The sequence below is a fragment of the Vipera berus genome, assembly GCF_964194415.1.
Source record: "Vipera berus genome assembly, chromosome: 2".
NCBI classification, from domain to species: domain Eukaryota; kingdom Metazoa; phylum Chordata; class Lepidosauria; order Squamata; family Viperidae; genus Vipera; species Vipera berus.
In genome coordinates, this window is record NC_138203.1 from 125,844,815 (window position 1) to 125,870,132 (window position 25,318).

General features: G+C 41.2%; 1 protein-coding gene across 3 annotated transcripts in view; it reads right to left on the bottom strand.

Annotated features, from left to right (window-relative positions):
* Positions 1 to 3,280: 3,280 nt before the first annotated feature.
* The window catches only part of ELK1 (ETS transcription factor ELK1), a 42,221-nt gene continuing 20,183 nt past the window's right edge, over positions 3,281 to 25,318 (bottom strand). For 2 of the 3 annotated variants that reach the window (XM_081319454.1, XM_081319452.1), the window contains exons 5-6: positions 19,179 to 19,280; positions 8,630 to 17,766 (exon numbers count right to left, since the gene is read on the bottom strand). In XM_081319454.1, the coding sequence (XP_081175580.1) occupies positions 17,668 to 17,766; positions 19,179 to 19,280 (201 nt within the window). In that variant the 3' untranslated portion in view covers positions 8,630 to 17,667. Of the gene's footprint in view, positions 3,506 to 6,640; positions 6,755 to 8,004; positions 8,104 to 8,629; positions 17,767 to 19,178; positions 19,281 to 25,318 lie in introns of those variants that run through there. The other variant, XM_081319453.1, reaches the window with a different exon arrangement.

Below are 25,318 nucleotides of genomic sequence, written 5' to 3' on the forward strand. Positions count from 1 at the left end.
ATTGAGTTGGACAAAGTTTAAAATGTGTGGATGTGTTTTTTGGAAATGGAGATATATTGAAAACAGCCAAAGCAAGGCACCAAATCTCTTCGCGTTCACCCAGGATCATACACCTTTTCCTTTCACCCAAGAAGATTGATATGCTGCCCTCTAGTGAACATTTTGGGGATAATAAGCCTGCTTCTCCCTTTTGAGCACGATTACAGGCTCCCATTTCAAGAGTCAACAGTAGCAAAATAAGAGTCTGAATAAAAACCTTCTAAATCTATCCTTCCATTGTCAGACAGGTAGGTTATTTTTACTGAGTGCTGATATAAAGGCACTATGCATATGCCTAGAGCCCCCTAATTATTATTTTATTACTTCACATGCCCTAGAGCAGAGCTCCCCACCTCCTGGGCCGTGGCCCACTACTTCGGAACTGGGCCACAGAAGTGGCAGGCGAGCATGCCCGCACATCTCCACTTGTGCAAGTAGTGGGCAAACACGTGTGTGTGTGCTTGCCCGCTGCTCACTCGGAACCATCCGCTCTCTCCCCCCCCCCCCGTTCACAAAACCGGAAGGATTGGGGAACTCTGCCCTAGAGGCTTGAGCAATTAGGAAAAGGTTTAGGAGCCAGGAAGAGTGACACCATTGGGCAGGGTGAGACAAAGGCCTCAGGTGCAGGTGCTAATTTCCAATCTTCCAAAATTGTTGTTTTGGGGGATAGACCTGAGCATGGGCACTCTGTCCTAGGGCTGCCAAACTACGCTGGCACTGTGGCACAAAGAAGAACATTGTCCTATTACCATTGTGGGAAGTCAGCCCCCCAGAAGAAGGAAATATTAAAAGGGCAGAAAAATATATTTCCTCAAAGGATCTTGAAGAGGCAGAAAAGCATGCCCAGTTTTCTCAGTAGCCCCAGGTCTCCAAGCAGAAACTAGCTCTATAGAAATGCAGATGTAAATCCAGGAAGGTTGGAGCTAGAAGATTAGGAAGACAAAGACACCTAAAATCTACATACCCCACCCAAAGTCTAAGACAGGACATAATAGGATTAACCCAAGATGCCAAAAGGCACACCCAGACTCAGGTCAAAATACATGACATAGGAAATAGCCTAAAACAGGAACAGGAAACAACTCCAAACAAACAGCTCAAGAGGGTATAAAAACCCACTCCCTACATGTGCTCAGCCCTTTTCCTCTTTCTTCTAGAGCCATCTTTCTGTCTGGCTCTCCTCTTCAATAAACTGCAACCTTCTTCCTAAAGCAGTCGCCATGTTTATTCCCAGCTTGGACTGAACCACGATGAAGACTTTTCTTTCAACACCATCATCGATGTGCCAGTCAATTATTAATCCATTCCACTTCTAGACTGGAAAGGAGACACCATATTATTATTATTTTAGTGCTTTGTCTTTTGTCTTGCGCAGCAGCAAATTGTCTTTGGCTGAGTCTTTCTATGCCCCATCTCAAGTCAGTCTTTGGCCCGACTTACAGGAAAGGGTTTAGCCTTCTGTGGTTCCCACTTTTTTCTTTTACTACTATTTTCAAGATATTACACTACCCGATAAGTATTGGGGAGTGAGGTTTTCAGTGGTGGGAGGTATTTTTCAGGGTTTCTTTCTCTCTTTCGTTTCACTTTACAAATTAGAAAGCTTCAAATGCTCTATTTTGTTTTCATTAAAATTGGCAGGAAAATCCCCATAGCAATTTCTCACTGAATTGTGAGAGTCCAGTTCTCAGGGTTTTAGGAAACCACAACAGAGGCACTGAGGACGGTGTGCAAGCCGAGCTGTGAGTTTCTTCCCCTAGTTCTATGTGCTCGGGCTTGATATTCGTCGACTTGGATGTTGTTTCTGCCAAAACTCTTAGCTCTTGTTGCAAGAGAGCACCAGGAACCAGGCTTCTTATGGTATCAACAGGGTTTTGCTGAGATTTGCTATAAACTAACTGGGGGATGCTGATACCATTGCTGTTCTTTCCCCAGGGCAAACCACTTTTTAACAAAACCTTGCCATGAAAACTGCAGAGACTAGAGTCGGATAAGAGTCCAGGCAGTCACCAGGAGCTGACTTGAAGGAGATACATATATTTTCATTCTTCGTCCAACCCCCCACCCCACCCCACCCCCACGCTGAGTTTTCTTTATTTCTTTTCTTAATTAAGCCACTTACCAACCGTATTATGTCTCACAATTTTTTTGTGTCTAATCATCGCATTCTCTGGTCACTTGGCATCCTCAAAGGGCTGGTTTCCCCCCCTCCTTGTTTCCCCCCCTCCTAATTTATGTGTTCGTGCGAGAGTGTGTGAGAAAGACTAAGAGAGAGCCCACAAAGGAACTAGCATGTATTCTTTTGCAAACTTTTTAGTTTGCCAGGCCTGCTGATACCAAAGTGCTGCTATGCTATGCTGTGCTACACACAATAATCAGCAAGCGGAGTGAGTTTGTTATTAGTATATCTCATTGTTAGATGGAATATCTCTTTATCATCTACACACCTAAACACTAGATGTAGGAGACAATCAGCAGGGGAAGTCCATCACTTTTACGCTCTGCTTGTGACAATCTGGAAGAAACTGGCTAGCTGCTAATATAAAGAAAAGAACCAGATCAGCCTTCCCCACCCAGTGGATATGAGAGATAATTACTCCCATCACCTCCCAAAGGGTACATTTTAGGAAAGCATGTACTTCGTTTCTGCAGTGAATCCAACACAGCCTGGACTTGGAATTCTGAATACTTTTTTTTTTTTTTACAATCTTCAAGCTTTTAGGATCCACAACCGTGAAGTCAAGCCTGGAGATGCAGAGTGCACGTTTCAAAGGACCTTCTATATTGTATTATACACAGTGCTTTTTTTGTAAAAGAAAAAGGTGCCGGAACTCACACATGTCATACAACCTGCCTTGCCTACCCTACAAGGTTCCATCCAAAAAAGGTGCCGGAACTCCGTTCTGGGCGTTCTATGAGAAAAAAAGCCCTGATTATACAGATCTGCACCCGTTATTGTGCTCGCTGCATTGAAACCCCTGCTGATTGGCTTACTTGGCGCAACAGTGCACAAGGTCAAAATCCTTCCATATGTTTCGTATGGTCAATGTTGCCAGTCCGGTTTCTTTGAAGTAATGACAATTCGTCAGTTTGGTTGAGACTACAAACCTTACAGGGCATAGAAACCTTGGGGCAGGCTGGGAGTCAGGAAGCATAAAGAGACTAGGGCTTAGAATAAAGGTTCTGTAATGTTGCCAGAAAGGAAATCACTTCACAAGGCCAAAGTATAGAACAAGATGCTGGTTGTCAGGGATACTCCTGCTATACATGTAAGAGTTGAATATGATGAAAATTCTACCACTTTTATCATTTGATGTTGACAGATCTAGATGGCCACAGGAGGGTCAAGAAGATGAGTAGAAGTAATTTTACCTAATCAGTCAATTTTATGCCCTAGGGGGAAGACACATTTTGGTGGCTTGTAAATGGCTTCACAGCTTTAGAACATCCACTTGTGCATATAAGATTCCTGGTGAGGAAATGACACAGTTTGTTATCACACTGTTTGTTCCAAACTGGAGCTGTACTAGGGGAAAAAAGCTAACCCTAGCAACATTCACACAGAAAAAAAAAATAATAATAATATAAATTGGGTGGAAGGTATAAGTGATCACCACTTATGGGTTCTGTATTCAATGTGATGTGCAGTCTTGGCAATGAATAGTGAAGAGAGTACCATGATTAAATTAACCATTGTTGGACTGGGCAAGTTGCAGAACCAGCAACAGTAGGATTAAAGACATCCAGAATGGTTCTGGACTAAGAAGGAGGACCACTATAACATTTATACAAGTTGGGTTTGTTCAACACACAAGACTAAAATTTACTTACCCGTTTTAGTCATAACCAGTCAGGATAGTTGACCTATGGTTCAGAGAGTTGTTCCAAACTGTACATTACTGAATCACTAAGCCATGGCTCAGTTTAGCCAGAGATTCATGTTCTGTGAATTCAGCCCGCAATGTGCCAAAGGCTGAATAAAATTCAGGCTTCCATCCTTCCGAGGTAGGTAAAATGAGGACCCAGATTGTTGGGGGCAATAAGCTGACTGTGTAATAATGCCGCTTGGGGGGGCGGGGCAAAAGCCCTAATAAGCAGGCATATACATTGAATGAAGGCTATTGCTAAGCACATTGGTTTGTGCTTAAATTGTAAGCCGCCCTGAGTCTTCGGAGAAGGGCGGGATATAAATGGGATTAAAATAATAATAAAAAATATATAACTATTTCTGGTGATTTTTCAACACACACCCCACCCTGCCACAACGCAATAAATTGGGTCAGAATTTTTATCACCCTATTCGCAGGGGTAGGCAAGCTTGGCTCTTTTATGACTCGTGGACTTCAACTCCCAGAATTCCTCAGCCAGCATAGCTGGCTGAGGAATTCTGGGAGTTGAAGTCCACGAGTCATAAAAGAGCCAAGCTTGCCTACCCCTGCCCTATTATATTGTGCCAATGAAGACCTGAGGTGGAAATGTTGCAGCTCTGCTGATGTTTCCTAACCAATGACTAGCGGTGGTAAGATTTCAGTGAAGAGCCTTCAACGGAACAGCTCTGTTTCCAACCCCCAAAGCCACATAAGCTATAAGAAACAGCTCCTTCGCCTCTTTTGTTAAAAAAAAAAGATTGGCTTGAAGCAAAGCAACCAGAGCCAAGGGTGGCCAGGTGGGACAGAGGAGCTGGGAAGGAAGACAAAGCCCAGGAGAATAACAGCCTTGATCTCCGAAGCCAAATTTGGCATCCACCCACATTGCAACAGACTAGAAATATACTGGCATGAATTAAAGAACAAAGAGACCAGGTACAAGTAGCTACATTTCAAATGAACAGCTAATAAGCGCCAGAGGGAAGGAAAAGGTGGAGCAAGTGATTCACCCACTCATTAGACTTAAAGCTGCCAACTTTTCTATTACTTCCTGGCAGGGCTCCCCATATTTTTAACAGCAGTGTGACAGGCTGAATTTCTTTTACATACTGCTGTGTTATTTGGAAAGCTTAAAGATACAGAAGCCATGGCAGAGAAGAGAGCTGGAGACCCAGAACTTCTTAAATCAAGGCTGGAGGAGCTGAAGAAACAAGAAGAACCTGAAACTCAGGAGAGACACAGAGGAAAGGGAAGACTGAAAAACAGCCTTGGACTCTCTAGAACAGACATGTCAAACACAAGGCCCGGGGGCCAGGTCCGGCCCGTGAAGTGGTTTCATGTGGCCCGCGAAGCCATCCTGGAAACAGTGAGGGAACGGCCCCCACTGCCTTGGCCCTGGCCCAGAGACCCTCCTTCTGCCAGAGACCCTCAGATCTGTCCCACTCCTGCCCAGGCCCCCATAGGCACCCTTGATGCGAACGATGTAGAGCTGGCCACGCCCACCCAGTAGGCCATACGCACTGTAGCCACACCCACCCAGTAGGCCACGCCCACCCTGGCCATACCCACCCAGCCCCCTGAGGGCAACCGCAATGCTGATGCGGCCCTCAATGAAATTGAGTTTGACACCCCCGCTCTAGAGGCTAAGCTCTCTAGGGCAATAAATGTGTCGTGTATGTCAGGGAAATTGTGTGTGGGGGGGAAAAGCATTTGAATCTGGGAGTGTATATAAAGATAATACATTTAAAAAGTATTTTAGGAGTATTTATGGTGATGGCTGCTAAATTTCAGAATGACTACCTGAAGGATCTGTGCAAAAATGTTCTATGCTCCCCTCCTCCACTTTTCTTAAAGGGAAAATATTGATGCTTCGACAAACAAGCTTTGTCTTAGATAGATAGATCTTTCTCACACATACTAAATAAATCACAAAGTAATGAAAAGAATTGGCTACAATGGTACCTGGGTACTCAAAAGCTTTGAAACTCATCTAATTTGGTACTCAATGCATTTCCATGTGGAAATTTCATCCCAGTACCCATTGTTTGTTTGGTACTCAACACGTAAGCTAGAACCTGTCAGTGTCGGCTGCCTTGTGACTCACTACATTATTCCTTACGGGAAAAATTTGGTACTCATCATTGGTACTCATCATGGCTCCCGGAACCAATTAACAGTGAGTGCTGAGGTACCATTGTATATGCAAATAATATAATCACATGAGGCACAAAACTGAACATTTCTTATCTTCTGTAAATATTAATAGCATCCTTCCTGTTCTGAGATTCAATTGGAGGGCTAGGAATGGATGGCCATGTGGCTCACATTCCTTCACAATCATATATCATTTTCCTTTACAACATCATATATGATGTTGAACTTCAACTCCCAGCAGGCTCAGGCAGGCTGGTCAGTGGTAAAGGATGCTGGGAATTGCAAGAGAGCCCCAAGTTGCCCATCCAACTCAAAGAGCTGTGGATCTAGGTCAGATATAAAAATATGGGCCTATATGAAGGGAATGTGCAGACTTGAAGTTGCACGAAACAACTGGGTAACAGTGGGAACAGGTGCATGAATTATCTGATTATATAATAATCATCTATATCAGAATAAAATGAATTGCCTGCATTGTACAGTATACAATATACTACATTGTACAACTATTCCTAGGGTGTATTTGCTGTATACACACAGAAAGCAAGTTTATACACATGCAAATTTGGTGCACATCTACTCACTTGGTCCTCTTTGGGGCATTATTCTTGGAGCTGTTTCATGGCCGTTAACACAAATTCTTGCAATTTTCAGTGGGAAGAAGAAGCAGACAGGTGTATTTACAGACACCATATTTTCTTGGGGAAAAAATAAAGGGAAAAACCTGAAAAGGGGGCAAATCTGAAATACATTCCTAATTTTTTTTAAAAAAATATATATCTTTATAACTGTGCTTTACAAAGGAAAATTAAAGAGCAAAGAAAATGAATAATTATATTAAATACTTCTAAAGGACTGCTTTCTGAAATAAAGAATTGTCTTTTAAAATAAAGGATGTATGGTCACTCTCGGTCAGGGTTTTTCAATGCGTACCACCAGTGGTACACCCCCTCCACCGGAGACCCCTAGATCCCCCCCCACAGGCGCCCGACCTGAGTGACATACAGCTGGCCACACAACCCCATTCCCCCTCCCCAACAGTAACCACAATGCTGATGTGGCCCTCAATGAAATCAGGTTCGACACTCTTGATATAAAAGGACAAGGGGAGAGAGAGGAGAGGCTATAAAAGGAGGGGGGGTTAAAAATTTGTTAAATGAGATTTGTCCCATTTTACGACTTTTCTTGTCACATTTGTTAAATGAATCACTGCAGTTGTTAAATTAGTAACCCGGTTGTTAAGTGAATTTGGTTTCCCCATTGACTTTGCTTGTCAAAAGGTTGCAAAAGGGGATCACGTGACCCCGGGACGCTGCAACCGTCATAAAAGTGAGTCAGTTGTCAAGCATCCAAATGTAAATCACATGACCCTGGGGATGCTGCAATGGTCATAAGTGTGAAAAATGGTCATAAGTCACTTTTTTCAGTGCCGTTGTAACTTTGAACAATCACTAAGCAAACTGTTGTAAGTCGAGGACTACCTATACTTTATCACTTTTTTCCTTTTTTTTTTGGTCAGGTTTTTGACACCTTGCTAGGCAATTGGTGGTACTCAAATATTGCCAATTGGTGAATATTGGTGAAAAGGTTGAAAAGCCCTGCTCTAGGTATATTAAGCTTCCAAAAGGTGCAATACACCCAAAATGAATCACCCTTTGAATATTATTAAACCAGATCAAAACGTCTAGACATTGAGGCCTGAGGCAGACTAAAAAGTTTTTTTTTAAAAAAAAAGGTATAGTTTTCATCCATTAAACAGTTCCAAGTCTGCCTTAAGATGAACAGCACTTTAAAGGGGTGGGGTGGGGGGAAACAGGAGAAAGTGGGTGAAGCCCGCTTGTACCTTTTTCCCCTGCAATCTACCTCAAAATAAAAAAATAAAAGTCATGCTGGTTTTGCAGTTTTGCTTGACCTGTGGTGTGTGTGAGTGCGTTTGTGTGTAACATACCACTGTGTGCAAAGCTACTTCCTTATGCCTCGCTGTTTCTAACTCTCCCCCAGCAGATGGGCTTTTGTGAGGAAGGATGCCAGCACACAACAGCAGACCCTAAGGGGAAAAAAGATTGTTGGAAAGAGCAAGTTTTCCCTCCTTTATTATCTCCATTGTAAGGAAAAGCCATCTCAAAGCGGAGAGCACTGAAAATCATCTGGAGAACCCGGGCATGAGCATTTCAGGCTGGCTTCCTCCTGTACAGCAGGCACAAGGGCTACTAATAAAAGATATAAATTCAATAAGTAAATGTTATGTCCACGTGACTTTGGGTTTAACCAAAATCTGCCCCTCTGGGGCCAAGCTGAGATGCCATTTAGGAGTCGCATTTTGTGTTTTAATCCCATGTGAACAACCTTTCTTTCACTCATTCCGAGTTCCTCCTTGCTCTGACGAAAAACCTGAAGGTAAGCCAAAGGAGAAAGAAGGAAAGGATCCCGATTACCGCATGTGCCAGTTAGTACCTTAAGGCATGATAAAATATGGGTTAGTTGCCCTCGCAAAGATTCGTAAACATTCATATTGTTGATCGAAACACACAACGCATTTGAGTGTGCTTCATTTTATTCTATATATCCAGTCTGCTGGGGGGGGGGGGGAAATAACACTTAGGCCTAGCCCTGACAGGATCATTTTGCATTGCATATAACACGTATACAGTACCGAGAGGCCATACGGTGCAGGGGTGAAGTGTTGAACTAAGGGAGAGGAGGCCACGGTTCAGCCATGAAAAACCATGAGGTGACTTTGGGCCACTTATTTTCTCTCTTTCAGCCCAACAGGGCTGCTGTGTGAGGGCCGCTAAGAGGAGGGAGTGCTACGTATGCTATCTCGAGCACCTTTAAAAAGGGCAAGTATCCAAAAATTAAACAATGGTGCTGTTTGGGAGGATATTAATTCTGTCATTATCTTCTGACTGTTTGGCCACCAGGTTGGTAGGCTATTAAGAGGCCAATTGGGAGGCAGAGGTAGAAATTCTGCCGCCTTTAAATGTGCTAGTGTTAAAAGAAGTTTTTGCTACTCCCAGATGCTCCGTACACATCTACAAACCTATTTGTTTTCCCTTAACACCAAAGCCTACCACATATGGGGAAAGCCCACACATCTGCTGCTTCACCCTCTCATTGCCACTGATTGCACAGTAGCAATTGCAAAGCTCCCCACCTCCAGTGATACCCGGATGTATGTGAAATATTGCTCCTAGTAGTCCCAAAAGTGCTTTTCCAAAAGCCAACTGGACTTTGTTTTTTTCCCCTTGAAAATGTTTTGCTTTTCATCCAAGAATCTTCTTCAGTTCTCTCTTTAGAAGCGAAACGTCTTCAAGGAAAAGAAACAAGTCCAGTCACCTTTTGGAAAAGCACCTTTGCGACAACCATGACTGTCCCAGATGATTGAGACTCTCCACAGTAGCCTCAGAGAATAAGGCTTTGAATTTCCCATTGCTTTAGGTATGGCTGAAGCAGCTTTCTTGTATTGGTCTGCTGTGATCTGTTGTCCCAAGCTATGTATCCTGTTGCAAAGGGGAGGATATCAACCAGTTTCCCATAAAATGGATTCATTCCTTCCCAGGAGAGGTGTAGCGGCATGGAGGCAGATCAGGGGGGATCTGCGTAGAGCCCCAGTTGCACTACGGCAGAGCTGATATCACATGAGAAATGGTTGGAAGGGCATTCTTGTGATCTGGTGCGTTAGCAGCTTAACTGGCTGTTTTGCATTCTAACAGCTCTTCCCCAGAACTATCTTTTTTCATTCTTTCTTTTTTTTCTTTCTTTCTTGACCATTGACTGGAGCACCCTCACCCACCCATCCCCACGAGAGACAAAAGAAAACACATTGTCCTTCTTGTCCTGGCAAAATGAAGCATTATATAGTCCATATCACCAATATTTGGAAGTGGAATTTATTTTATTTTTTTATTTTATTTTAATTCCATTTATATCCCGCCCTTCTCCGAAGACTCAGGGCGGCTTACAAGCTTAGCAGTAGCCTTCATTCCAATGAAAAGATATGGCAAGGTGGTGGTTCTCTGAGCATCTGTCCTTTTTGAATTTTTCTCTTCACAATGACAAAAGGAACCCATTATGGAGTCATATTTTTAAAAAATTATGTTGGAGCATATGCACTAGGATACCCAGGAAAAGCATTGTTTGAATTTTGATTCATCAGATAGAAGAATAGAATAGAGCTGGAAGGGACCTTGGAGGTCTTCTAGTCCAGCCCCCTGCTTAAGCAGGAAGACCTATACCATCTCAGACAGGTAATTGTCCAGTCTCTTTTTAAAAACTTCCAGTGATGGGGCACCCACGATTTCTGGGGGTAAGCTGTTCCACTGGTTGATTGTCCTCACCTATCAGGAAGTTTCTCCTTAATTCCACGTTGCTTCTCTTTTTGGTCAGTTTCCAACCTTTGTTTCTCGTCTTGCCCTCTGGTGCTCTGGTGAACAGCTTGACCCCCTCTGCCTTGTGGTAGCCCCTCAGATACTGGAACACTGCTATCATGTCTCCCCTATTCCTTCTTTTCTTTAGACTGGCCAAACCCAAGTTCCACAGCCATTCTTTGTACGTTTTGGTCTCCAGGCCTTTGATCATCTTAGTTGCTCTTCTCTGATTTTTTTTTCCAGACTCTCAACATCTTTTTTGTGATATGGTGACCAAACTTGGCTGCAGTTTTCGAGGTGTGGTCTTACTGTGGGTTTATAAAGTGGTACTAGTAGTTTATGTGATCTTGATTCTATGCCTGTTTATACAACCCAGGATTGTATTAGCTTTTTTGGTTGTTGCTGCCCACTGCTGGCTCATGGTTAGGTGATCGTCCACCAGGACTCCAAGATTCCTCTCACGGTTACTGCCTCCAAGCCAGCTCTCGCCCAATCTGTACTTGTACCTTTGGTTTTTCCTGCCTAAGTGTAAGACTTTGCTTTTCTGCACATTGAAACTCATTTTGTTGGATAGGGCCCATAGATGCTGTTCCTCCAGAAAAGTAAATATGCTACAGATTTACTTGATCACATGGACCAAGAGAGGTAAAACTTTCCAAGAGACACATAGAACTGGAGTCTGGTAGAGGAAATAGGAAAGGAAAATAAAAAGAAATCAACAATGAATGAGTTTTGTTGAAAAATAAATTTATTTACAGGGCAGGATCCCAGAGAGTTTCGTCATAAAAATAAACAGGATCCAAACCCCAGTGCAGAGGTAACTAGAGAGGGACAGATCCCTATCACCTCTGGCTCAGGGACCAAGACCAGTTCAACAATGAAGAGAAACAGATTTCCCAGACCGTCTTGTAGGACTTCCTCCATGGGAACAAAATCCCAACAAAATATCTACTTCAACCAAAAATGTTAAATCCCTGGATTTTGCCCTGTTCTTTTCACATTATCTCACCAATCCCTGCTACACTCTTGACAACTCAAAAGTGCCAACTGAGAAAGAAATAAATTCTGAATATCATAGACTCAGCATGTTCAAGTGAGAAAGGCAAAAAAGACACTCCTGGTTTTTAGTATTCTGTATGTTAAGATACCCTCTCTCTCTATAAATTAAATCAAATATTCTTGGAATCGGTCATGCAAAGTATCCCATTCATAGCCCAGGAGGGAATCATTTTCCCCTGACATTCTCCCAGTTAAACTTGGAAGCTACAGTCACATATCTATGGTCAAGCATAAGCCTGAAAGATGTGGATACACATTCCCATCAAAGTTTTACAGAATAACAGATCAGGCCCTTAGCCTTTTTCATTAAGAATGGCCAGGCCAAATTAATGCCGGCCAAATTTATTTTATTCAAGCCCTGTGGGGGTTGGAGACCTTCCTATCTTCTTAGCCCCATCTTTTCAAGATCATCTAAAAGCAGCCTCTTGAAAATATAAAAACCAAATGCAAACTAAAAAACTTGCCGAAAGTAGATAGCGCATGAAATGGAATGAAATAAAGTCATGGTGCTTTATATAGAACTGAGAAATAGTATTTTTTCTGGATTGTACTCTTGTACACAGGAATGCTCCACCATGTCCAATTCTCTAACACCACCACTTTGATTCCATTAAAGAACATACAACTGATGTACCAGTTGTGCATTGCAGAAAAATACACTTTATAATGAAAGCAAAATATATTCACAGCTGCAACCCAGTGTACATTCCAGGAAAAAAATGGTACCACCTGATTATTTCATGAGGAAAAGCAAACCTTCATGGCTCTTTAAAATTAAAGATACTGTGGTATTAGCTCTTTGGGATGAAAGTTTATTGACATTAAATTTGGTGCCCCTAGTCCATGACAATAAGATTTTAATGTGCTTTAAAATTCCTGATAGAGACTGGAAGCTTATATTTGTCAAGTGAAACAATTTGATTTATAATTGTTTTCACTTGATTATTTATTGTACCGGTAGAGACTTGGATCTTTGGTGGGGAAGAGGTCAGACTTCAGTCTTAAACAAGTGGATTGTTTTGAAATTCACTAGCCATACATGAGATTGATTCTTGGCTTATTTTCCAGATTACTTTTAGGACTGTCATCATCTTAAATGAATAGATGTCCTGTTAACAATTCCAGGACAAGTAAGGCCACTCAACATCCTATTGGCAATGGCACCTGCTCATTCCTGCCTTTTGTGCACTGTCAAAGAATTCCTGCCTCCGTTTATAAAAAATAGCGGCAACTTTTCCTATTAAACTTACTCATTTCGAAAAGTTGGCCAGCTGGCAACTAGGGCTTCTGCAGTTTTTAGCCATTACGTAGAAATAAGTATTTCTCACAGGTAACTTAGATTCTCTCTTCTACATCAAAAGCATCCTCCCTTGTAAGAGGAGGACAAAGTGTAGTATTTCTTGGCTATAAAAAAATCTTGTCAAAGAAACACACTCAAACCAATTGTTTGCGAAATGTGAAGAATGCTATGTATTGTGCATTTTAGGATTTTACTGGAATGGAGAGAAAATATACTTTCATGCTCATCTGATCTATAAGGACAGCTCCTAATTTAAACTGGGGTAGTATTTTAAGGATGCTGCTGCTTCCCTCTCATTCAACATTTTGCCAAGCAGATACAGTACACAGTTCATTAAAGTCCTTCATCTTTTCACCATGGTGAAGGTATAAAAGGATCCACATCTACTGCCTTCACCCAATTCAATTAAAAGGTTTGGAAGGAAACCCATGGATTTCAGTAGACATGAAAATCATGAAATCTTAAAAAGATTCCCATTTAAGATGAACTGACCTTTGTGGTTAGAACACTATCAAATTACAATTATTTTTATTAATGTTATTCGAAAGACATTAAGCCCTTCTCAGAATAAATTATCTAAATTATCTATTTTCCCTTTTCCCCCCCCTGAAGATAAAGGAATGCATAGCCCTATGAATCCTGAAGAGTTACTTATGGAAGGAATATAAATATATACCCATGTGTCTGTATTCTGGATATATATCTTTTTATTACAGATCTCTGTATGTGTCTGTGTGCTTCTGCGTGTACAATGTTTGCAATCTTCTTTAATAGTCCTTTTGCAATTACTCCTTGAACATGCCGCCATAGCAGGGATACCTTTGTTGTATGTGTCAGCACTAATATATGGCTACAAAACATTGTCTTACTCTAGCACAAAGTTTCTGAAAGCTGCACAAGTTGAAGTGAGGAAAGAAGCCTAGGACCCTAATGCTACTGTTTGGCTCTGGGAGCCACACCCTCCTAAGCCCTATTAGGACTTTCAAGCAATTAACCCTGAAGACCAAGCTCCAGGATGGAGAGTGCCAAAGCAGCTATTTGTCCTAGACAAGATACTTGTAAAGCTACTTTGCTGGGTGCTCTCAATAAAACTGGGCAAGCCCAAGTGGCACCTGCATGAGAAAAACAGAGGTTTAATGTGGAAAGCCAATGACTTAAGAAAGCAACCATACCCGAAGGGTTTAAACATTTGTATCGGCTTCCACATGGCTTGACCAAAGGTCAGTAATGGCTTACATGACTTATTCATTGTTTGCATATGGTGCACTCAAAGTATAACCACATTTCACTTACAGTTTACAAGACACAATGTTTGCAATTTTACTAATGGCTACTCATGGCTTGCATGTAGGAAGGCTAAAGTAAAACTGAAGGTTATTGAATGAAAGTACACTGCAGATCCATTACAATGCAAATACTTACTCTTGATGTACTAGTGGCATTACATAAATGTGCCACAAAATAACTTTGTTCAATTTTTTACATATCAGCTTAAATGCTTTGTCCTGTCACAATATAATCTTTTCCATCTATTTTGCTGAATAGATATATGTAAGTACAGCATGCCTGCATGTATGTGTATACATATATATGTATATGTGTGTATATACATGTACACACATACATGCATGCATGTTGTGCTCATAGTTTAAAGCACAGTTTACGGATACACAAATCACATATGATTTACACATGATTTGTATGGTAACACTCATGAATTGTACCTGATTGTTTTGCAGATTGCTGATTACACAAAGTGCCTAATTTATTAAATAAAACTGTAAACCGCCTCTTATAAAGCACTTAGATTTCTCCCAGGAGGAGGCTAATATGGAAGTGCAACAAAAATACAGTCATCATTATTATTAATGCTACACAACAGGATGATTAAAAATAAACCGTATTTTTCTGGCTATAAACTTTTGTTTTTGAAGCCCTCCCAAATCCAGTATCTAAAATATTGATTAAATCTTAAATCGCCTCCCCAGTTTCATTTCTTTCTTGCTAGAAGAAATTCAGGCAGACTTGCTTAATTCCCTATGAAATCAGATTCTATCTCATCACTCCAAAATTACAACACAGCCCCATTGGGCATGAATGTAGCATATCTTTTAAACTCGTTTCTACACCAATCACGTAGAAATGTTGGAGCAGGGAGCGAGTTAAAAGCAAGTTGGCATATAGATGGTGAAATCCTGCTCCAAGCTCCTCTCTCTGCAGTCAATTTCCCAGATAATTTAATTAAAGGTTTACATACTGAATGAGACTGCTGCTAGAGCATAGAAAAATAACTTGGGAGTACAGTACAAATTGTGAGGAGGTAAGCCTGTGAGTTGCGAAAGATTCTGTATTCTTCAGGCACATTCCTCTTTTACTTTTTTAACTGGGTCTCTTAACCTGCTTCCCATTTTCATCATGACTGATTCACATACAAGATATTAACTCACAGATCTTCTGACATTCTAATCTAAGCCCCAGTGATCACTAATTTTAGTGAAGTCATTCTTCACTGATAGATTTTCTAACATCGGAGTTCAGAGTCCAGCCTGACTTACTCATCAAATGTTTGTTTTAATCCTTCTTATTGGTATTAATGTTTTATTGGCTCTTACAGAGCCCTCCTTCGTTATCCATATGCTAAGGAACTGCTCAGTAGCTGTTAGTATTCCTGGAACAATATACCAAGGATTCCAAGGGACGTCGCAGGGATCACCTTCAGCACAAGGTATGGAGTGACCACATAATCATTCCAAATAATACTCTCGAAAAGGCTTCAGACTGGTGTCTTTTAGATAGATTGGACTAAGACTTGTGATCTTAAACCATCACAGTTGGAAACTGCTCTTATAGAGGACCCGGTCCATCATTATTCTATTATAAACTCTACTGGGAATAATTTGAAAACCACATTTCTCCACACTATGCCCTTAGCTTCTTTTCACCTCAAAATCTGTACACAGGTACATACAAACAGTTAGAAAGCCAAATGCTTCCCTTTCCAAATTCACTGTAAAAGAATGTTCTCTCGCTCCCATTCTATGGTTTAAAAAATAGCTATCAAAATGGACAGACGAAAAGATAAATATAGATCTGATCCATCTACTTTTCTCTTAATACAACTCTCTTGACAATAGATAAAATTGTGAGATATAGATATAGATACTCTGTGAAAAAATAGAAGGTGCCAGGAACTCTCATTAAGAATTGGCTGATACCTCTGAAATAACATATCTTTTGTGCCATTAACAAACACTTATCAATAACCTCCAAAAAAATCACAATGAAGTAGTGATGAAATTCTTGTAATCTGAATATATGAGTTCTAATAAACCCACTGACAAAGAGACACAGCCCTTTGCAGAGTCTCTTTATGATGCATTTGAAATAAAATGTGGAACTATAGAAATATATCATTTCCACTGTTTCCATAAAAAATGCTTTTTGGCTCCAAGAATTGAAGAGATTGCAAGATGGCGGATTTAATCAATGCTTTTTCCAGGATGACTCAAGAGTTGGAAGAAAACTGGAGAGGTATGTGCGATCAGGATCAATCCGTAATTAGCATTTTCCACCGTAATAGCTGATGCCTGACATTTCTTCAATGACAGAAACGAAACCATAAAAAGCAGTCAAAAATAGAGGGTTAAGACTTCCCCTTTGGCCATTTCTGTCATGACCTCTGATCGCCAGGAAATAAATTAAGGAAACCATTCTGCTACCAAAAAATTAGATCTTGAATTCAGTAAGCAGACTTCATTCGCTGGTCTCCATGTTGACGAATCGTTGACTTTTGACCAATGGGGGAAAATGATCAAAACCTACCCAGCTATAATCTTGGTGTCAGATGGAGAATTTTTCTCCCAAAGAAATACCAGAAACATTCCTCCTTCAGTGAATAAAAAAAAAATCACAATCAACAGAGTTTAACTAAATGCAACTGATGCTGTTGCTTTTGCTGGTCAAACTGAAGATGGCTGACAGTTTGTTCCTACTGTGTTGCCCAGCAAACACATCCCATTATTTTTTCCCTATGAAATGAAATCAAATACAATAATGACTTATCAGTATTCTTGGAAGAAACATGATCAACAGTGCTTCCTCTTCTCCACTTTGTTCACTTGCAACCGATGTGAGTAGCTACGGCATTCCCACATCTATCCATCCAAGATCAAAGCTGACCAAAATTCCTCATTACTGTAATATCCTGCCAAAACAAAAATGGCTTGGATGTCAACGTACTGTCCATACATAGACAAAACAAATAGGACTGGCACTGGTTTCTTTGTATACTCCTAAAATGAACCTGGCTGGCAGGATCTATTTCTCTAATAATAACTAAGCTAAAAGTAAGCCAGGAGAAAAAAAAAAAGGTAGAGATGAAGTGAGATACTTGATTTATCTTGCAAAGTGGGTGAAGATTGGTAGGCAGCCTTCTTGACCTTGGACATCAGATAAATTGTTATTAAAAGTGACTACCACCAGAGGGGACAGAAAAGAAAGCCATATTGCCACAACAGTGTCAAATAAGGGCAGCCTCTTGGAGAGGAGACCAAATAAAGCTTACAGTCTCGTTGCCCTCACAGACGTATTTGAGGGCTGCCTGAAACCTTGTGACAAGAAGCAAGTGCAACACATCAAGTGCTTGATACCAGCAAAACACCATTTGGTTTCAAAGAAAAATTCCTGGCAGATCAAAGATTAATGGATGAATCTGCTTGCTATGCCATTTTCATTCTTGAAGCTGACGCTGCTCGAATCATCAAAGGATTCTTCCAGTTAACGAAGGGACACATAGCTGTCCAGCTGAAGTAAACCCAAGTGCTTGAAAAGAGACTCAAGCCAGTTCTTTGGCAGGAGCAGAGAACATGGTGATGCAGAGGAAAGATTATGGCTTCTGGGGACCAGGAGAAAGGACTACAGGCGTGGAGAGTCCATCGACACTGAGTGACGGGATGTGAACCTGTGAGCTAGAATTACTGGGAAACTGAAAAGAGAGAAAGAGGGAAAAGCTTAGGATCTGCCTAATGATTGCGTAGCCTATGGGAAAAAAAAAACACTTTTAAAAGGGCACAATCTGAAACGAGGGTGTTGAAATACTTCCATCTTCTCCCTTCCTTATTCCAAATCTCCACACATACATACCACATACACAAACATTGGCCATTCTTAAAAGTAAAAAAAGCAGTCACCTTGAAGACCGGGGCTGTTCTCCCAGGCCTTAAGTTAAGATGACTGGAACCCCTTGTGAGTTTGGTTGTTGGCTAGATTTGACACCCTCCATTTTGATTTCATCTACTTTCTTATCTCTTGCCAGCTGTTTTTTTTAAAGTAATATTTTAATTTTTGTAGCATTATGAGCTGCCCAGAGTCATTTGTAATCAAGCAGTGTTTAAATTAAATTAAATTAAATTAAATTAATCTTAATTCAGGAAAAAGTTAGGGCTATTGGGGGCTGAAACTAATATTTTGTAATCCCACTGTTAAACAGATTGTCAAGGTGTATTGAACATTACACCATAAATTCCACGCTTGAGTCAATTAAAAATAACATATAAAGAGGTCCATGAAGTGAAGGTCGGCAGTTTGGCGGGTTGAATCCCGAGTGCCACGTAGCAGAGTGAGCGCCTGTTACTCGTCCCAGCTTCTGCCAACCTAGCAGTTCAAAAGCACGTAAAAAATGCAAGTAGAAAAATAGGGACCACTACGGTGGGAAGGTAACAGCGTTCCGTGCGCCTTTGGCGTCTAGTCATGCCGGCCACATGACCATGGAGACGTCCTCGGACAAGCGCTGGCTCTTCGGCTTTGAAACGGAGATGAGCACCGGCCCCTAGAGTCGGAAACGACTAGCACACATGTGCGGGGGAACCTTTACCTTTACCTTTTTATATTCTTGAATTAAATTCCAATTGCATGGAAACTGATATCTGGACAAAAAAAGTGGATTGCTGTGTCTTACTTATAGCTGTAAGATTCGTTTAGCATTAAAAAGATAGTGCTCCAACTATTCAATTGATCAGCAAAACTGATGTCATAAGCAACTTATGAACACATCATTTCTTGACATAGATCAGCTACAGATGATTATAATGAAATATGAGTATGCTATACTGAATTGCTTATGTAAAATGTTTATATATCTATAAGTATCTGGTAAGATATGCCTTATACCAAGCTCATTCCCAATCCAAAGCAATTTTTCATTCCATACTTGCTAGCAAAGTCTGCAAATCTCCAAAACACATACAGCCTTTATGACCCAAGCTTGACTGTTTTTCCACATTCTCAGGAAATTATGATGTCAAATGCACCCACTATTAGTGATCCCACTCTCAGGTTTTATCTCCCCCTCACAGACACCCTTTCTCTCCCACAGATGACATAGATTTCAAACCATACCTGGAAGGAAAGCTTGGCTGGGCTACGTGGTGCAATGGGGCTCAGGGTACTCCAGAAATGGATGGTGGGTGGCAAGGAACTCGGGGTGAGCAGTACTGGAGTCTGCAAAGAAGATCAGAATGAAACAACAAAAAAAATTAAAAAAGAAAAGCAGCAACATCCCATTTCTTCAAAATAGCCATTTATTCCATTGACCATTTTTTTCCAAGTTTGGTTTTCAGGAAGAAAACAAAGAAAGAAATTGAAAGAGAAAGTTGGAACTCTTCCCTTGTGAATATTCTCATTTTTCCACAGGTATTAAGAGACATTTTTTTTGTTGTTGCATACAGAGAAGCAACAGTGCTATGGACAATCTTATAAGCTTTCTACTTTGGTGTATCTGGTTATATGTATTTTTAAAATCATGATTTATTATTGGAGATACATACTTTTTAAATTATGCATTATTATTTGACAGACATAACCACCTGCAACACTCAGGCTTATCATTCAGCCGCAAGCTATTTTTGGAACTTGGCACACCATTTTATCAATCGCCACCTTAGCAGATAAGGTATGCACAATAGTCAGTAGACATCAACTTTCAAAAGTCACCAATACTAAATGAGATGGGGATTTTCTAACCATAATGGCCATTTAACAAGCTTCTTCAGACGCGTCTAGGTAAAAGTCTCAGTGAAAGGGCTTCCCCCATCTTTTCAGGCCATAAAACTATAAATTTCCACCTAGACTATCAGCTACTCCTTTCTCATATCCAGAATATCTCCCAATTTCTCTTGTGTCTGATCTAGTAAGTAAAAAAAAATCAGTTGCTGGTATTCAGGGAGCAGAGCTGATCCTGAAGGGCCTAGTTGTCCTACTTTATGGATATATGTCCTACATATATTGATGATGATGACATGATGAAGCCTTGGTGGAGCAGTGGGCTAATGCCTCCTTAAGTAACACCAGCTGCCTGCAATTAGTGCAGGTTCGCATCCCACCAGGGTCAAGGTTGACTCAGCCTTCCATCCTTCCAAGGTAGGTAAAATGAGGACCCAGATTGTTGGGGGCAATTAAGCTGACTTTGTAAAAATTCCACTTGGGGTGTGTGTGAAAGCCCTAATAAGCAGGCATATACATAGAATGAAGGCTACTGCTAAGCTTGTAAGCCGCCCTGAGTCTTCGGAGAAGGGCGGGATATAAATGGATTTTTTTAAAAAATGAAATCATAATCATAATCTTCAAAGAAATTTTAAGCAATACATTCAAGTCAGGTTTGGCCGCTGCAATTTGGAAAACACTCCCAAGTTCTATTCCAGCTTCAGACTTAGCGGCTTCAAACAAGAGAAGGTCACACACCTTTCAAGCATGCTGGCTTGCAAGATTGCCAAGCTTGCACAGAAGAACATGAATATGTCTGGGGGTAAAAATAGGTTTTGGTTGCACATGGGGTATACTGGTTAAACTTGTTCTGTACCAGCCTGCTACCGGCCCTGCAGAAAAGGCAGGGACAACCCCTTTACAAACGGCAAGAGGCTGGAACTAAGCCTGCCAAATTTATTAACATAAAACAGAGCAAACAGAGCAAACACGAACCATGAAACAGGAGCTATTCAAACGGTTGCCTTCAGCAAACCAGCCCTCCCACACATTCTCCTTTTAAACAGTTCAGGGCGTGGCTTCTCTCTGCCTCCTTCCGAGGTGCCCCATTGCCTTCCTCTGTTTACTCCTGCTTGACTGCCTCCTGCATCGGGCGTCCTTGAACAGGGCCAGCTGTGGGTCATCTTCATCCATGCTGTCAGGCTCACACAGCTGGGTCTGCGTCGTAACCAGATGGGAGGGGCCTGGCTGAGGGCTCTGCGGAGCCTCAAGGCTATCCTCAGCAAGCTCTCCAACACTCCCTTCCTCCTCCTCTGAATCGTCCGACCCAACTGCCGAACCCACAGGCTGACCCTGAATCACAACAAAACTATTCCCAAACTTTCCTTTCAGTCAGCAGACAATACTACCGGTGGCCTGGGTGAAATACAGTAATTATCTCACTAAAAATATTGTATGAATGCCTTGATTAGTGGCAGAGGTCAATACTTTTGTATTCATTTTATTTTCTAATTTATAAGTTCTTTAGACCAATCCAGTCCTCTGAGCCTCTAAATGTAGTGTAACAGTCCACCCAGACTGGCCTGATAGAGTTTACTTGCGATACGTGGTCAATGGCACACAGAAGAATGCAACCTGGAATGTAAGAGAAGTAAATGATAAAAAGTGTTATGAAATGAATGAAAGAAAAACTGACACACTTCATGTATGAAACCAAGAGAAATGGGAAGGATGTAATAGATATGAATGAAGGCGATCTGATCTTGGGAAGTGGAGTTGCTGCATACATGCAAGTATATGAAACTATAGGCTTAATTACGAACAAAATGGCTAAAGTGTAGGTCTGGAAGAACGAACTGATGCCCTTTAGACTATTTTGGAGATCTGTGAAATCACAAATTCACAGTATGAGAGAGACATCTTATGCTCCGCTGATCTGGAAATCAAAAAAAAAAAGAATCAGGGATGAGTTTTGGGGAAATTGTGCAACATTCTGAATAGATGTGATGGGAGGAAATTATTCTGAGGGGGACATGGATGGGTGGAGAAATGGAAATAAAATGAGGGCACAAAAATGGGATTGGGCTGTTAGAAGACCCAAGAATGTGTAAGAAAGATAACTGATAAGTATCTGTTTAACAAGAAGTATGTATTGTAACTATCATGGAAAAGGGATGAGTCAAAAAGCCTTAGTCAAAAAGACTAAGATAGGGACCATTTTCAAGAGTAGAACTTGGGGAAAAAGTACACAGAAGGAAAAAAAAACCAGTCAAAGAACAACTGTAGGAAAAGTAAATGATATGGAGAAAAAAATGTATGAAAAATATTAGCTTACCCTCTGAACAAGGGGACGTGATGAAAACTGCTAGGAAGAAAGAGGGAGGGGAAAGCTGCATTACAAAGTGTATAGAAGGTAAAGTATGAAAAAAAATGCTTGGTGGAATTATGAACTGAAAGAGGCTGGGTAAGAGAAATTGCTCAGAGAATTATTGTGACAAAAGTGGGGATGAGATAAAGATATAGTATAACATGCAGAGAGAGTAAAAGATAATTGCATAAATTAAAAGCTTGTTTTTTTAAAAAAAAACCTGTCCAACTGACAGGCTGCACGTGAGGTGGGACTGCACAAGATGGAGCCAAAGAAAACTGTGCCAACATGCCTAGACTTCAGCCTGCGCTGCTTCTCATATGCAACCTGTTGCAGCCTTGGCATTTTTTTTCTTTTTTTGAGTAGAGAGCGTGGTTGTTCTGATATTCTAGAACAGAGGTCCCCAACCTTTTGGGCACCAGGGACCGGTTAAGTGGAGAGAGGTTTTTCCATGGACCGGAGGGGGTTGGTTTTGTGTGCTGCCTGCATCCTGCAGATGGGGCTGTCCTTGTTTGTGCGGACCGTTTGCTGGCATGCTGTGGCCCAGTACTGTTCCACGGACCGGGGGTTGGGGACCCCTGTTCTAGAAGACCACTAGAAATGTGTTCAGAATTAGCTTCACAGGTTATCTACGCTACAACGGTGAGTTACCATTTGGGGAACTCTAGTTACCAATCAATGCACATCTTAAGGAATGTGACTGTAGCTTTTTTTCCTTTCAGGTATGTAATGCTGGGTCGAAGGAAAGACAAAACCAGAGAATGGATCAATTGATGCCTTTAAACTACATTAAACTGGAAGGACAGCACCATTTGCTAGCACCAAATTCAGTTTTGACAGCACGCTGGCACAAGAGTGCAGTTTTGTCAACATACCCTTTGCTAATTTAGGAGGAATGCACTTGAAACATGAGTCAGATTTTCACTGTTGGGCAGATCACTGATAAATTTATGAAAATGAGAGTCTATTCCAAACTTATTGAGAGACAGTGTAAGAGAAGGTAAATAAGTGCCAAGTATAAGATGTTTTCCATGAATGTGGAATTGAAGGAAGGTTGCTGAATACAGTAGGAGTGATGTAAAATATATTAAATGCTTCCTGAATGGTTCAATACCAAGAACAGAGTTAAGAGAACACCTGATGTTGTACCTGGAGCCAATGCTGGGGTGGTAGGAGGGAAAGTGGGTCAGAAATGCAATACGTTAATAAATAAGATATGTTTGTGGTGATATTAGAGATATGCTAGTCAGAGAAGGTCAACAAAAGTGCGTATAGTCAAGGCGATGGTCTTCCCACTTGCAATGTATGGCAGTGAAAGCTGGACCATAAGAAAGGCTGAGCGCCAAAGAATTGAAGCCTTTGAACTCTGGTGCTGGAGAAGACTCCTGCGAGTCCCTTGGACTGCAAGGCGATCAAACCGGTCAGTCCTAGAGGAGATCAACCCTGACTGCTCTTTAGAAGGCCAGATCCTGAAGCTAAAACTCAAATACTTTGGCCACCTAATGAGAAGGAAGGACTCACTGGAGAAGAGCCTAATGCTGGGAAAGATTGAGGGCAAGAGAAGAAGGGGACGACAGAGAATGAGGTGGCTGGATGGAGTCACTGAAGCAGTAGGCGTGAGCTTAAATGGACTCCAGAAGATGGTAGAGGACAGGAAGGCCTGGAGGAACATTGTCCATAGGGTCGCGATGGGTCGGACACGACTTCGTAACTAACAACAACAACAGAGAAGTGAATATGCATGTCAGTTCACACACGCACACACACAAGATACATGAATGTTGTATCAGGTAACGAGGAGAATGGATCAAAAAACTAATATACTAAAGCCCAAAATAATTGCGTTTGGCAGGAAAAATGGAGCAAACGTATGCAATTAATACATAAAGGGCAAAAAGAGCAATGTATACATTTAGTGAATGTTTATCACTGTGGGAAAATGGAGGGAATTTTTTTAAGATATGCCCATCCTGTTGGAAAAGTAATGGGAAATATATGGTCAGCTGGAAGAGACGAATCTTTATCAAAAGAAGTGAACATGGCTGTGTACAAAAGCATGATCCTGCACACTCCTATGGACTGTTGGAAATGTCAGAAGAAATACATTATTAGTATTTTGAATGCAGAGAAAATAAGATACATAAGAAGTGGGCTAATGCCTCCTTAAGTAACACCAGCTGCCTGCAATTAGTGCAGGTTCGCATCCCACCAGGCTCAAGGTTGACTCAGCCTTCCATCCTTCTGAGGTAGGTAAAATGAGGACCCAGATTGTTGGGGGCAATTAAGCAGACTTTGTAATAATGCCGCTTGTGGGGTGTGTGAAAGCCCTAATAAGCAGGCATATACATAGAATGAAGGCTACTGCTAAGCTTGTAAGCCGCCCTGAGTCTTCGGAGAAGGGCGGGATATAAATGGAATTTAAAAAAATAAAAAAAATAAGTGTGCAAGCATACAAAAAGAGGCATGGTTGGGAATGAACGAGTGATGAAATGGTGTATGAGGAATGCAAAAGTAAGTGCCTGTGCTAAAGAAGTACAGTGAGGTGGTTTGATCACACAGAGAGAAAAAAAATCAGCTTTTTTTTCATAGCAATGTTAATGTGCTTTCCTCCCATCCTTGAGTTGGAAGTATGTTGATACAATTCCTTCAAAGCCAACCTACAGATTAATGTGAGGCTGTTTTAGGGCAATGATTGGTAGGTTCCCTGCTATCCTTCTCCACCCACCAGTGGAGTCTATCAATGGTAAAACCAACCATCAATCACTTTTCTAAACATGTAGCAGGGTAAGGTAGGATAGGGCATTCATTTTTATTATTTGCATTATTTCTGTATGTTGACTGAGTGCTTACCATGGCAAGCTGAATCACCTGGGAAATGGGCTTATTCTCTTCTTAGTGGGGGGATGGAATTCATGCGATGTTTTTAAAAAACGTTTTTGCCATAGGAATATCGCTCTCTTAACTTCTGAGAAGAGACCGATATTCTCATTGCAATTTCAATAGAAAAACACCTCTTCCTCGGATTGGCATGCTTCTCTAAGCTGTCAGGTAATTTAAACGACTAAGCCAAACCGCACATTATACGCCAAGCACTAGCCACGAAGTGGGTAGTAGACAGACCGTCCTATGTATGGTGGCAATGATGGGAGAGAGGAAATTTATTTAATTTTTATTTAATTTAATTTGTATA